This window comes from Staurois parvus, unplaced genomic scaffold, assembly GCF_062004578.1.
Source record: "Staurois parvus isolate SC_StPar_1 unplaced genomic scaffold, SC_StPar_1.0 ptg000182l, whole genome shotgun sequence".
In the NCBI taxonomy this organism is placed as follows: Eukaryota; Metazoa; Chordata; class Amphibia; order Anura; family Ranidae; genus Staurois; species Staurois parvus.
In genome coordinates, this window is record NW_028317978.1 from 1,606,649 (window position 1) to 1,620,707 (window position 14,059).

At 37.8% G+C, this 14,059-nt stretch overlaps 1 protein-coding gene across 12 annotated transcripts in view; it reads left to right on the forward strand.

The window, feature by feature from the left end:
- PAX2 (paired box 2) overlaps positions 1–12,850 on the forward strand; it is a 78,262-nt gene extending 65,412 nt beyond the window's left edge. For 5 of the 12 annotated variants that reach the window (XM_089677235.1, XM_089677224.1, XM_089677223.1 and 2 more), the window contains 4 exons: positions 2,318–2,419; positions 4,683–4,781; positions 9,324–9,410; positions 10,208–12,850. In XM_089677235.1, the coding sequence (XP_089533361.1) occupies positions 2,318–2,419; positions 4,683–4,781; positions 9,324–9,410; positions 10,208–10,329 (410 nt within the window). In that variant the 3' untranslated portion in view covers positions 10,330–12,850. Of the gene's footprint in view, positions 1–2,317; positions 2,420–4,682; positions 4,782–9,323; positions 9,411–10,188 lie in introns of all 12 variants that reach the window. The other 7 variants (XM_089677234.1, XM_089677225.1, XM_089677230.1 and 4 more) reach the window with 3 other exon arrangements.
- The last annotated feature ends 1,209 nt before the right edge of the window (positions 12,851–14,059 follow it).

Consider the following 14,059-nt stretch of genomic DNA (forward strand, 5'->3'; position numbering starts at 1 on the left):
TTTTGAAAAATGCATTGTTTCAGCCTTCACTTGAAAGCAATGTCACTGTTTTCATGTGACTTTCACATTATTACTTTCCTGATATTCTCCCTTTTGAATTATTGTAGTACTTATACAAAATTGTAATTCCTACAGTTAGTGGTCATCTTTATACTAGGTAGTAGGATTTGCAATAATGTTTAAAGTAGCTTATACAGGTGAAACTCGAAAAATTAGAATTTCGTGCAAAAGTTCATTTATTTCAGTAATGCAATTTAAAAGGTGAAACTAATATATGAGATAGACTCATTACATGCAAAACAAGATAGTTCAAGTCGTGATTTGTCATAATTGTGATGATTATGGCTTACAGCTCATGAAAACCCCAAATCCACAATCTCAGAAAATTAGAATATTACATGCAATCAATAAAACAAGGATTGTACATAGAACAATATCGGATCGGAAAGTATAAGCACGCATATGTACTCAGTACTTGGTTTGGGCCCCTTTTGCAGCAATTACTGCCTCAATGCGGCGTGGCATAGAAGCTATCAGCCCGTGGCACTGCTGAGGTGTTATGGACGACCAGGATGCTTCAATAGCGGCCTTCAGTTCTTCTGAATTGTTCGGTCTCATGTCTCTCATCTTTCTCTTGGCAATGCCCCATAGATTCTCTATGGGGTTTAGGTCAGGCGAGTTTGCTGGCCAATCAAGCACAGTAATCCTATGGTCATTGAACCAGGTTTTGGTGCTATTGGTAGTGTGGGCAGGTGCCAAATCCTGCTGGAAAATGAAGTCAGCATCCCCATAAAGCTCGTCTGCGGAAGGAAGCATGAAGTGCTCCAAAATCTCCTGGTAGACGGCTGCGTTGACCCTGGACTTAATGAAGCACAGTGGACCAACACCAGCAGATGACATGGCTCCTCAAATCAACACAGAATGTGGAAACTTCACACTGGACTTCAAGCATCTTGCAGTGTTTCCTTGGTTTCCAAATGAGGTGCAAAAGTTGCTCTCATCAGAAAAGAGGACTTTGGACCACTGAGCAACAGACCAGGTCTGTTTTTCTTTAGCCCTGGTAAGACGCTTCTGATGTTGTTTGTTGTTCAGGAGCGGCTTGACAAGAGGAATATGACATTTGAAGCCCATGTCCAGGATCCATCTGTGTGTGGTGGCTCTTGATGCACTGACTCCAGCCTCAGTCCACTCCTTGTGAAAGTCCCCAACACTTTTGAATGGCCTTTTCCTGACAATCCTCTCCAGGCTGCTGTGATCCCTGCTGCTAATGCACCTTTTTCTTCCACACTTTTCCCTTCCACATAACTTTCTATTAATGTGCTTTGATACAGCACTTTGGGAACATCCAACTTCTTTTGCAATTACCTTTTGAGGCTTTCCCTCCTTATGAAGGGTGTCAATGATGGTTTTCCTCACAACTGTCAGGTCAGCAATCTTTCCCATGATTGTGATTCCTACTGAACCAGACTGAGAGACCATTTAAAGGCTCAGGAACCCTTTGCAGGTGTTATGGCCTAATTAGCTGATTAGAGTGGGACACTTTGAGCCTAGAATATTGCACCTTTTCACAATATTCTAATTTTCTGAGATTGTGGATTTGGGGTTTTCATGAGCTGTAAGCCATAATCATCACAATTATGACAAATCACAGCTTGGACTATCTTGCTTTGCATGTAATGAGTCTATCTCATATATTAGTTTTACCTTTTAAATTGCATTACTGAAATAAATGAACTTTTGCACGATATTCTAATTTTTCGAGTTTCACCTGTAAATGTAAAAGTGATCTTGCTTAAGACTGGGGTCCATGGTAGACCTTCTTCTCCGTTTCTCTACAAAACTAATGTCACTTTGTTATTTAAGTCTGATATAACTTTAGTGCTAAGCACTACAACTGCCATTCTCTTTCTCCAACAAGATAGATTAATTGGACTTTAACCCCTTCACACCGGTGCTTCCCGGGACCTTTCCGTGAGTACCGGACATGTGTGCTGGGAGCGCGCAGGGCGCGCGCTCTCGGCACATGTCCTTTTTTAATAGAATGCAAATGTGCGGACGCTCAGCGTCTAGGCCCAGACGTCGGGAGGCTGCACATTTGCGTTCGTCCAGCGTGAAGAGGTTAAGGGCACTCTTGTTGTAAAAAAGAATAGCAGTTGGTGGAGCTTAGTCTTCTTATAATCAGGACTGTGCAGTTTCCCTTTACCTCTTTTTATATTTTTAAGAAGCAAAACACGATTTTACAGGAAATAATCATTTGTATCATTGTTCAAAAAACATTTTTCATGTTATTAATAAAAATGTATGTGTTTACTCTTAGGTCGAGACATGACGAGTACAACCCTTCCTGGCTACCCTCCTCATGTTCCTCCTACAGGACAAGGCAGCTACCCAACCTCGACCCTTGCTGGAATGGTCCCTGGTGAGTAATTGTTTTAGTTTAGAAGATATGTTATTTTAAGCATTTTGATTTTATTCTCCAAATGACGTGACATATACATTAGCATTATTTATGTCAGTCTAGTACACAGTAGCTATATCATAACATTCACAAATGCAGTAAACACTCTATAATACTGTGCATAGATAGAGGTGGATATACTTCCATATGTTTTTTTTAATATGATAGGTTGGAGGACAGTGCAAAGAAGGATTTAGATCACACCCAAGCAATTAATAACATATCTACCATCTCTCCCTCTCTCTTTCTCTCTCTCTATATATATATATATGTATATATATATATATATGGGAAAATAATTATTTGATCTCCTGCAGATTATGTAAGTTTGCCCACTTACAAAGAAATGAAGGGTTTATAACTTTTATCATAGGTGTATTTCAAATAGTGACAGAATATCAACCACAAATATAGAAAGAAAAACACATGATACAAATGAGTTGCAGTTCAGTGAGTAAAATAAGTATTTGATCCCCTACCAACCAACAATAATTCTGGCTCCCACAGACTGGCTATGTGCTCAGGTGGTACACAGATTTGTTCTCTCAATGTTCCTAATGACAACTCGTTATGTGTATAAAAGACACCTGTCCACAGATTCTCATTCTTTCTCACCATCATGGGCAAGACCAAAGAGCTGGCAAAAGTCATCCGGGACAAGATTGTAGACCTCCACAAGGCCTAAATGGGCTACAAGACCATCAGCAAGAAGCTTGGTGAGAAGGAGACAACTGTTGGAGTGATTATTCGCAAATGGAAGAAATACAAAATAACCATCAATTGCCCTCAGTTGGGAGTTCCATGGAAGATTTCATCATGGGGTAAGGATGATCAGGAGAAAAGTGAGGGATCAGTCCAGAATTACATGGGAGTTTGTGAATGATCTCAAGGCAGTTGGGACCACAGTCACCAAACAAACCATTGGTAACACAATATGCCACCATGTATTGAAATTCTGCAGTACCCGCAAAGGTCCCCTCCTCAAGAAGGCACATATACAGGCCCATCTGAAGTTTACCAATGAACATCTAAATGATTCAGAGAAGGAGTGGGAAAAAGTGCTGTGGTCAGATGAGACAAAAATTTAGCTCTTTGGTATCAACTCGACTCGCCATGTTTGGAGGAAGAAAAATGCAGACTATGACCCTAAGAACACCATCTCTACAGCCAAGCATGGAGGTGGAAACATTATGCTTTGGGGCTGTTTCTACGCTAAAGGTACAGGCCGCCTTTGCCGCATTGAGGAGCCAATGGATGGCGCCATATATTGTAAAATCTTGGATGAGAACCTTCTTCCCTCAGTCAGAACACTGAAGAAGGGTCGTGTATGGGTCTTCGAGCATGACAACAACCCAAAACATACCGCCAAGGCAACAAAGGAGTGACTCAAGAAGAAGCACATTAAGGTCATGGAGTGGCCTAGCCAGTCTCCAGACCTTAATCCTATAGAATATTTGTGGAGGGAGCTGAAACTTTGAGTTGCCAATTAACAGCCAAGAAACCCTAAGGATTTTGAGAAGATCTGTAAAAAAAAGTGGACCAAAATCCCTCCTGAGATGTATGCAAACCTTTTGACCAACTACAAGAATCGTCTTACCTCTGTGCTAGCCAACAAGAGTTTCTCCACCAAGTATTAAGTCATGCTTTGCTTGAGGATCAAATACTTATTTACTTATTTTACTCACTGAACTGCAACTTAGTTTACAAAACGTTATTTGCTTTTTCTAGATTTCTGGTTGATATCCTGTGTCTATCATTTAAAATACACCTATGATAAAAATTATAGACCCTTCATTTCTTTGTAAGTGGGCAATCTTACAAAATCTGCAGGGGATGAAATAATTATTTTCCCCACTGTATATATATATATATATATATATATATATATATATATAGAGAGAGAGAGAGAGAGAGAGAGAGAGAGAGACTGTAGAATATTTTCAGTATATAAGGTGATGGCAGATTTTATACTCTGTAACTTTTCAGATATAGTGAGTCAGAGGCAAGCATTGAATGATCCTTTTAGTTAATAGGAAATGTTTAACATAAGAGAAACTAAAGAGAATTTTACTAAGAGCAGTCATATACCTTCACTTAGTACACAACTCTCCAGTTGACCCACATGTCACTAGATAAGCTTAGAGTCTGAACACTAACACACAGTATGCAGCACTCCACAGGTTACTGGCAGGAAAGAGGAATCTCATTATCACTGCATTGACAGGCACCAACGTTTCGGTCCACCATTCGGTCCAGCCTGTGGAGTGCTGCTCATGTCTGTCCAGCTCTAAGCCTTGTCTGTTTCACTGCAGGACTGGGAGTGGTGAGTCTAGCACATTGTGCATATCTCTCTGTTGTATTTTCTGTCTTCTGATATCCTATTTATAATGCCCTATGCTACTATATGCAGGATATAAGCAAATCTTTCCACACTCAAGGTATAACATGTTATTTAGTGATGCCTAACTATATAGTTTATAGGTTATCTGCATGAATATGGGTCTTCAAGCTAGATTGTTTGCCTATTCTCTAAGCACTTTAGGTACAAGCTTGTATATGTGCAGAACCTTTGTTTTCGCAGCCACTCTTAATATTTAGAGTGCAGCGCTCCTTGACCTATGCAGGACAAAGTAACAGTTTCACCTAACCGCTGCTTTTCACATACTTAACTTTGTTTTACTCTCCCACCACTCCATTCAGCTGTTGTGAAAAAAGATAGGAAGCCTTATGTAAGACCTAATCATAACTTGGAGCTTACTCAGTGCTGAGGACTCTCTCCTTGCTTCCTTGTGACCTCACCGGGTGCCTAAGTGGCAAACCACCAAACACTAGCCTAGTTACATAGAAGGTAAAGGAGTGAGTCACATGCTCCCCATAGCTAGTGGAGAAGCAAAATAAAGGTGAGTATTGAAGCTAGGGAGGGAAAGATCAAAGTTAGATTACCATTGTTATGTTTCCCACAATGGGCAAAGCATATTTCCACTTTATATTCCCAAAATATTCTTGGCAGAACTTGTTGGGATTTCTTGTTCCAGAGTAAAAGATCCAGCAGTCTCATTATCTTCTTTCATTTAATACTTCCTGAAGATGAAAGGTTAAGTGTAGCAATCTGTTGATATTAGCTCATTATTAAATATTATCATTTTGCCCATAATGTTCCCACAGTTATAAACTATATATGGAATATATATGGACTTCTACATGGTATTGCTAAATGAGAATTCACTTTTTCTTTTTTGGCATTTCATTTTTATATATTTTAGAATACTTTTAAATAAAATAGTTGGAAGCTTGAAAGATACAGTGTATTATTCTGGCGAAAGAAGGTTATTTTGCTGGGCACAACTCACCTATGGAGTAATACTCCTGTTTATTTATTCCTAGATATATAACACAAGTAAGACTGAATGCTCCATTAAATGACATTGCATAAAGATGTAGAACAGATCCATATTTTTCAGCCCTTACACTCTACTCCCTAATATACAAGGGTATTCTCAGGAGACATTATTGTAGAACTTAGAGGAAAGGGAATCCCGATTGGTGCAGTGAACTGCTGAAAAGGCCTTGCGGCCGGGTGAGCAGATAGGGGAGTATGGAAATAAAATTCAATGCTGATGAGGAAATTACACTTGTTTCATTAGTGATCAGGGAAAGAGATAGCTCAGTTCCTCTTGGTCACAGTTGAGCTCAAAAGCTCATTATCCTCCTGTATGCATGCTTTCACTTCTCATCAATAAACACTTCCAGTGTCCGCTGTCAGCTCCCCCACCTCTGCACACACCTATAAACACATGTAGTGCTGTGCACATTTTCCTGTGTCTGATATAGTACCAATGGAAAACTCAGCATTGCACCATATTCATTAGCTGCCAGGAAACATGTTTAATCGCTGTTATGTATGCTCTTGTTATCTCATTCTTAATCATACAGGCTAGTTTTAAAAATATAAAGTTTCTGGAAGAAATAATGCTGAAATATTCAGTACAATATTTAGCCCAATTTTTTGTGATTTTGGAAATTACATTAACTGTTACAGAGTGATGATTAATACAATTATTTTATTTTGAGGATTCAATTCACACGTGAACCTTATAAATAGCATGCCTTATATAAAATAAGATTTAAGAACAATTTCAAATTATACAATATGTATGAAAATTTAAAATTTTGTCAGAATGGGGATATTTAAAGGAATAGCTTGGGGGGTCAGAAAAAGCAAACATTCATACTCACCTCCATGCTGCAGCATTGGTGTGATGCTGTCTCGAGGACACACTTTTCCCCACACAGGAAGTGAAGGAAACTCTCCAGCAAACACAGATATTGGTATATTTTTTATGTTATTTAAAGTTTTCTTTTTAGTTTTTTTAAGTTAGATAGGGAATGATAGAACCCCTCACTTCCTCCCCACAACAGGAAGTGAGGAAAATGCAGGCCACAGATGGCCCAAAAAAACCTGACAAGGGTTCTAACCACTTCCCACTCTATTCAAAACAAACAACAAAATGGCTACAGTTGCACTTTAATATGAGGCTAATTGAAAGATCCTCAACTAAGATTAGAGTCTCAAATCAGGTTTCACTGGGTTTCTAACAGCTTAGAAACATCTGCTGTTAGTTTATATTAGAGGGATGGCAGGCAACCAAAATCTGTTCTCATCGAAAAAACAGTGACTGTGTTGTGAATTTGGAATATTAATTTCTCCAAAATGTGTATAGATACAGGGATGAGTGGGGGCTTGTTTTAACCAATTCAATACCGTGCAATTTTACACCTTCCTGCCCAGGCCATTTTTCACGTTTCAGCGCTCTCACACTTTGAATGACAATTGCACGGTCATACAACATTGTACCCAAACTAAAATTTTATCATTTTCTTCACACAACTAGAGCTTTCTTTTGGTGGTATTTAATCATCGCTGGGGTTTTTATTTTTTTGCTAAATTAACAAAAAAAACCACAAATTTTGAAAAATAACCACGTTTTTCTTTGTTTCTGTTATAAAAGTTTGCAAATAAATAATTGTTCTTCATAAATTTAGGCCGAGATGTATTCTACTACCATGTCTTTGGTGAAAATAACCCAATATAGGATGTATTTTTTAGTTTGTAGGAAGGTTATAGAATTCACAAACTATGGTATAAATCTGAATATTGATCAGTCCTGAAGTACTGACAGCCAATCTAATTTCTTGAGGTCCAAGAATGTCAGAATAGTACAGATATCCCCCAAATGACCCCTTTTTGCAAAGTAGACAGTCCAACGTACTTCATAAGAGGCATGGCGAATTTTTTGAAGTTGTATTTTTTTTGTCATAATTTTTCGGAAAATGAAAAAAGTTAAAAAATTATTTTCACTATTTCTTTTTTACATACTGTCACCAGTGCAGTACAGCGTCATCATATAACTGGCATGGCGGTGATCAGGGACACTGACTGGTGACAGTGTGAAAAAAATATATATATTTTTAAAACATTTTTTTAATTTTTTTATTATTTAAACTTTTTTATTACATTTTTTTTTTTTAAGATTTTTTTTTCATTTTTCACTATGTCCAAAGTAGCACAATGTTACCATAGTAACATTGTACTACTTTAGGGAAGTGATCAGTATTTTTTTTTTTACACAATTTGCTCATAGCAAAGACTTACTTTGCTATAAGCAAGCATTTACCTGAATGACATTGATTCATTCAGGGTTTTTTTTTTTGTGCTTCGCTGTGATTTGGCCACAGCTAATCACATGACATGTGCATGTGATTAGCTGTGACCATTAACAGCTAGACACTAGTATACAATGGATGGCATGAATGAAGCCATCCATTGTATACAACTCTCATGTGACCTGCTGTGATTGGTCACAGCAGGTCACATGGTACCGGCAACGGGGGCTGGTACTCAGATCTGTCATCAGCCGTGTCCGAGGTACACGGCCGGTGACAGATCGCGCCACTGCGCGGCTCTGCAAGCGCGCGAACTGCGTATGTGCGGGAGGACGCCATATGGTGGCCTCCCGGAAAGCTAGTACATTTTTCCGGACGCCATTCGGCCATAGGCCGGGCGTCAAATGGTTAAAGGGCTTTTACTGCTTCTTCAAAGTCTGTGGATACTTCAGTGTGCATCATCTATGCAGAATTTAAAGGGCTGGCATTTGTTAAACACAGTGCAAGCAGACAAATATTCTTGTAATGAATTCTTGAATATTTAATATTTCCTTGCAGTGGGAAAATTGGAGTCATACTCAGAAGTCACAGGGATTCTATCACATTAAAGCCACAACTCACTGATGTTGTTAATTTGTCAACATTTCAAAACCCAAAACTACCTTATGATAGCTTACAACAGTCTATGGGTGACACTAAGTTTAGCTAGCATATCCACTGTATTGAAAGAGCAATAGCAATCTACCACCATGGCTGGAAAGTCTGTAATGAATGCACAGAGGGCATAGTGCTCCCAAACATTTAATTACCTTCTGTTATGACCAAAATCTTTCTGATTTTGCAATGGTCATTCTATGTGTATGAGCATCGTAAAAAATGTAAGACAATTTAAGACAATTATTGCAGTGCATTAACCAAACCTCCATTAGAAACCAATATAATGTAACTTTTCAGAGAGGACAAAGCACTTGAAAGTAAGAACTGGTATAGTTGCTGTGGATACTGGACAGTTATCAGGATAACACAACAACAACTGATCCCAAGGGTCCATAACATGCCACAGGTAGCAAGCTTGAAAAAAACTTGGTTCAGTCCATAAACTGTCTACCTTTATTATGTGTGTCACAAAGATTCACTTATTAAAACTTAACCAAGAGAAAACAGAATAACATTCTAACATTGTTGTATATTACCTTTCTAGGAAGTGAATTTTCAGGAAATCCCTACAGTCACCCGCAGTATACAACATACAATGAAGCATGGAGGTTCAGCAATCCAGCATTACTAAGTGAGTAACTACTACACTTATAGGCAATAGTGTCATTGGGCTAATAATTCTGACTGGTCATTAAAATTGAAAAAACTTTATCAAAGACACCATGGCACTCTCAATAACCTATCAACACTAGTTTTCTTATAACGCCAACCATAGGAATGTGAAATTGTGAAGTAATTTAAATTTTACTGGCTTGCAGAGGGGTCAATTGCCCTAAAAAGACATAGCTATCATGAAAAAATGCATTGTAAATATCTTACTGATGCATCTAATTGGTTTTTTTTTGGGATTACCTGTAATACTTAAATAGTAATAAAGATAGTAGACTATACATGAGTCATAGCCTATACACTGTTGTGGTGTAAAAGTTAACCTAATGGATGTTTTGCTTTGTTAGAAGCAATACCCCTACTGCCCCTACAATTAAAACCTGGTATGCAATGCTATAGCTACTACTACAGTCCAGTTTTGAAGGATTTACCTCTGCAATCTACCCTGATAATCTTCTCTTGTAGCTCATGGTGTTGCCCCAGTAATTGTATTAAAGTCAATGAAGCTGACTCACAGCTTTGGTGGGTCAAATCAGTGTGAGTGGCAAAAAAATCAGAAGGTCGCTGACGCTTATCACTTTCTACCCAAAAACTAAACTACTAGCTTTTAATTGTATTTTTTTACAGAAAGAATTGTGTCTTGTATAAGAGTTATTTGTTTTGCAACATTCTTAATTCAGTGTATTTGTTCACTCGTTGTCCTTCCAACCAGTACATTCTTCTCCTGTGTTAACTTTCAGGTTCCCCTTATTATTATAGTGCCACATCCAGGGGCTCCGCACCTCCCACTGCTGCCACTGCCTATGACCGCCACTAGTTACCATGGAAACCACATGAGACTTCAGAGCGAGAACTTAGGCCTCCATATTGTACCTGTGTGAGCATCATCATTTTGGGAAGAAGAGCTTCTTACACTGTGCCTCCTGCCATCACTCTGCTACAGCTACTGACCCTGTTCAGCTCCACTAAGCTGAACTCCTTTTCACCACAAAGTCTTCTCATGACTTTTTCAACAGAGTAGCTAAACATACGCCCAGCAAACAAATCTGACACTGGAGCCCTTTTGCTGCAAACAAGAGGCCCATACGTTCATTTATTCTGTGGATCTTGGGACCTTAGGACAGCAATGTCTTGGAAATATATCACAGTGTTATTGTTTTCAAAACAACAGTGCAAATAGTGAAGACATTTTTTTTAAGACTCCAAAATAAAAATATATTCCAAAATGGGGAGATTTTTTAACAGCAAAAATAAAAACTAAGGAGAAGACAAACCATTTTCCCTCCAAATCCATTCCACTGGGTAAAGTTTCTGGACAGAAGAGTTCTGACAGATTCATTTTGAAACAATTAGCTATTGGAAAATTGCAGGAGTTAGAAAACACAAGTCTTGGGAGTATCAGAACTAGCCATCTAAACCTTCTCCTGCCTTGGACAGGATGCCTGCCTTGTATGCTCCATCAGTTGTTCTGGCATTTACAATACCCCATGCGGACACAAATCCTGTGAAAAACAATCAACTCAGAGAAGACAGGAGGACATTTTGAAGTCAAATGACTGAACATAAAAAAGAAATATAAAATATATGAATATATAAATATATATATAAAATACACTGTTTTTATGCTTTATCATGAAGGTCTGTAAAAAGTTACAATAGACAATTTTCTATAAAAACAAAAACAACAAAAAAACAGTGCTGATAATGGAAGAGATTGTCATAGGACTACATGAAGAAGTCAGTTCTTGATATATTGTTCCTCCTTCTAGCTTTTTTTTGTTTTGTTTTGCACTAGTGTGTCATAGTCTGATACTGGGGGCTCTGTTATGCCCCTGTATAAAAATCATTGTGAATATTTCACACTCTAGGAAGAAAAAAAACAAAATACAGGCTTTTTTGTAAATTCAGTAGTTTTAAGCAGAAATAAAATGGCACTTAAGACCCAGATTTCAGGTTTACAGACAGTTCACATTGACAATGATTTTAAAAACATATTTATTATCCCAACCTCTAGGAGCTAGACAAAAAAATACTCCCCTCCCTTTTCCCCTTGACTATACAGAACTTCCACTTTTTAACACATCTTGTATCATGAGCCAGCAATCAGGACTGGATTTACATTACTGAGTCATGTATGAACCTTAAACGACTCTGTCATTGGAGGGAAGATTACCAATCTGCTGCAGGTATGAACTGCAGGCACACAGAGGCCCATTACTATGATGGGCAGCTTCAATGACCAATAGGAATGTGCAGGAGGTAGGAAGGGATGAGCAGGCTTTGGTACTATCAGGAAGTGTCAGAATGGTCTGAGATGCAACTGTGTCAGGGAGGATTAGGAGTCTGCTGCAGATATTCACAGGCACTTCTGGGTGCGCACACTTCACACCTGTAGCAGTTTATCCCAATATCCACCCAGTAACAGAGTTTCTTTAAAGCAGAACTAAACCCTCCTATCCTTTACAGCCAAGGAAGCTGCCACTGTAGCCTCTGTTTGATCTGCAGTTCACGTGGTGTTGCACATGTGATCAGGTATGACACCAGCCATTTAATGGCCTGAAAGTCCAGTTGAGAGCACAAGCAACTTGATTGTTATCATTCACAGCATACTTGAATGTAACTGTTTTGGAAAACAGAGTGGTAGGTTTATTTCTGATTTAAGTACTACTTAAATGGTTATCCAGATTTTTCTATATTAATTAGTTCTTTAACATACTATGATATTTGATAAAGTTGAGTTGATTTATGATGGTTCTTACTAAAGAAAAAGTCACCATTTAGAGTCTAAACTGCAAAACTCAGGCTTATATGGTCATAAATAAAATGCAGTACTGGCAGCAATGGTGCAGCTTAATATACAGCAACCATTACTCTGAAAATACAGAGCTGATATTTGCTGTTATGGGTAGCACTATGGGTACAAGAGAAATAAATCATACTCTGTTCTACCAACTATTATTATACACTTGGGAAAATGCAATAATGTCATAGAAAAAGAGCCAGTGTACCATCCTTTGCTCAAGGTTTTGTGGCGCTGCCATAATCAAAGCCTGCTAGAGAAGTTTGCCCTGACAACCTCATTAAAACGTATTATTAGTTACTAGAGTTAGCAAATTTCTTTTTGTTATAAGAAACCATGAATCTGTTCTGTGTGGAATTCTGCATGATCCAATCGATGTATGAGATTATCTGCTATGTGTACAAGCCAGAGATCATGTATAAATCTATGGGAACTCCTGATATTTGTATATGAGTGTAACTAAAAACAGGGTGACATCTTCCAAGTATTGAGAGTTATGCAATTTAATGTGCACACAATCCCCTGTATCTGCCTTTAATATATATAAAGACCTAAAAGTAGGCAGAGCAATGCAATTGTCAATAAAACTGTGCTTGATACTATTTTAGAATCTTGCTGCCAGTTTGTGGGTCATATAAAACCTTTCAACAACAGAACTGAAGAAAATAAAATATTTGGATCTAAGGGATGATTTACTAAAGGGAGTAGGTTTTATTCCGGCTCAACTTTAACAATGACGCAGATCAAATGTGTGTGTTATATTTCCCTAAACTCAATCATATGAACACAGGGCTGGGAGAGAAAAAAATCCAGTTGTCTTAGTAAATAACTCCCAAAACAAATGTTATATACTTTCAGGTAAGTGTGCAATATTTTCCTGCTCATCAAAGAAACTATGGGGTATTTGCTACTTGCTCTATAATGGGGTTGAAATGTACTATATGTACCTATAATGTGGTATGAATGGAGTAGAAATGTTTCATTTTACAATTATGTAATTGTTTACTTAATTGTATGTCCACCCAAAAATATGTTTTGCTTAGTTTTGGATAAATTGGGGGGCTAGAATCCTTGTCTGGTTTTTACCTCTATCTGGAGCTTCTTTAGAGAGGTTTTCTTACTTCCTGATCTATTTACAATGTTTTGTCAGACAGGAAGCGAAATAAAATTTCCAACAGCAACACAAACACAAATAAAAATGCATTCCCATGTCAAAGAAAAGGAAAACTAGAACCCCTGTCAGATTTTTAATTCTGTCTATGTCCCTGTTACTGATTTTCCCTCACTTCCTGTCTGATTAAACTGCTGTCAGCAGGATAGGAAGTGAAGGTAAAACTTGAAACTGGGAGCCCTGGAGAGCAACAAATATCAAACATGTGCTCTAAACTTTCTAAACTAGCTATTGGCTTGACATACACTTTTAAACACATTTGGTGATGACTCAGTGAATCTGCATTTACCCTACAAAAAGATATAAAATTAGGTTTTTTTCAATCTAAATGTTGGTTAACATGCAGTAGATATGAAAAGAAAACCATACCCCATAACATACACAGACAGAGACTTTGTAAAACATATTGCAATGACATCAGCTGACTGGAATATATTTATGGGATTAAACAATATTTGTAAAAAAAAAGGCCTAAAATAGTCTTCCTAAATTCTGTTCGTTAAGCCATATGCTATAACGTTAGTAGTAAGTCTCAGACAATTTCCCAATACCCATTTATTTCATCATGTTAAATACTAAAGCAACAAAACTCCAAAAATTAAAACTTATTTTAATAATCTCATGTTTGTCACATCTCTTC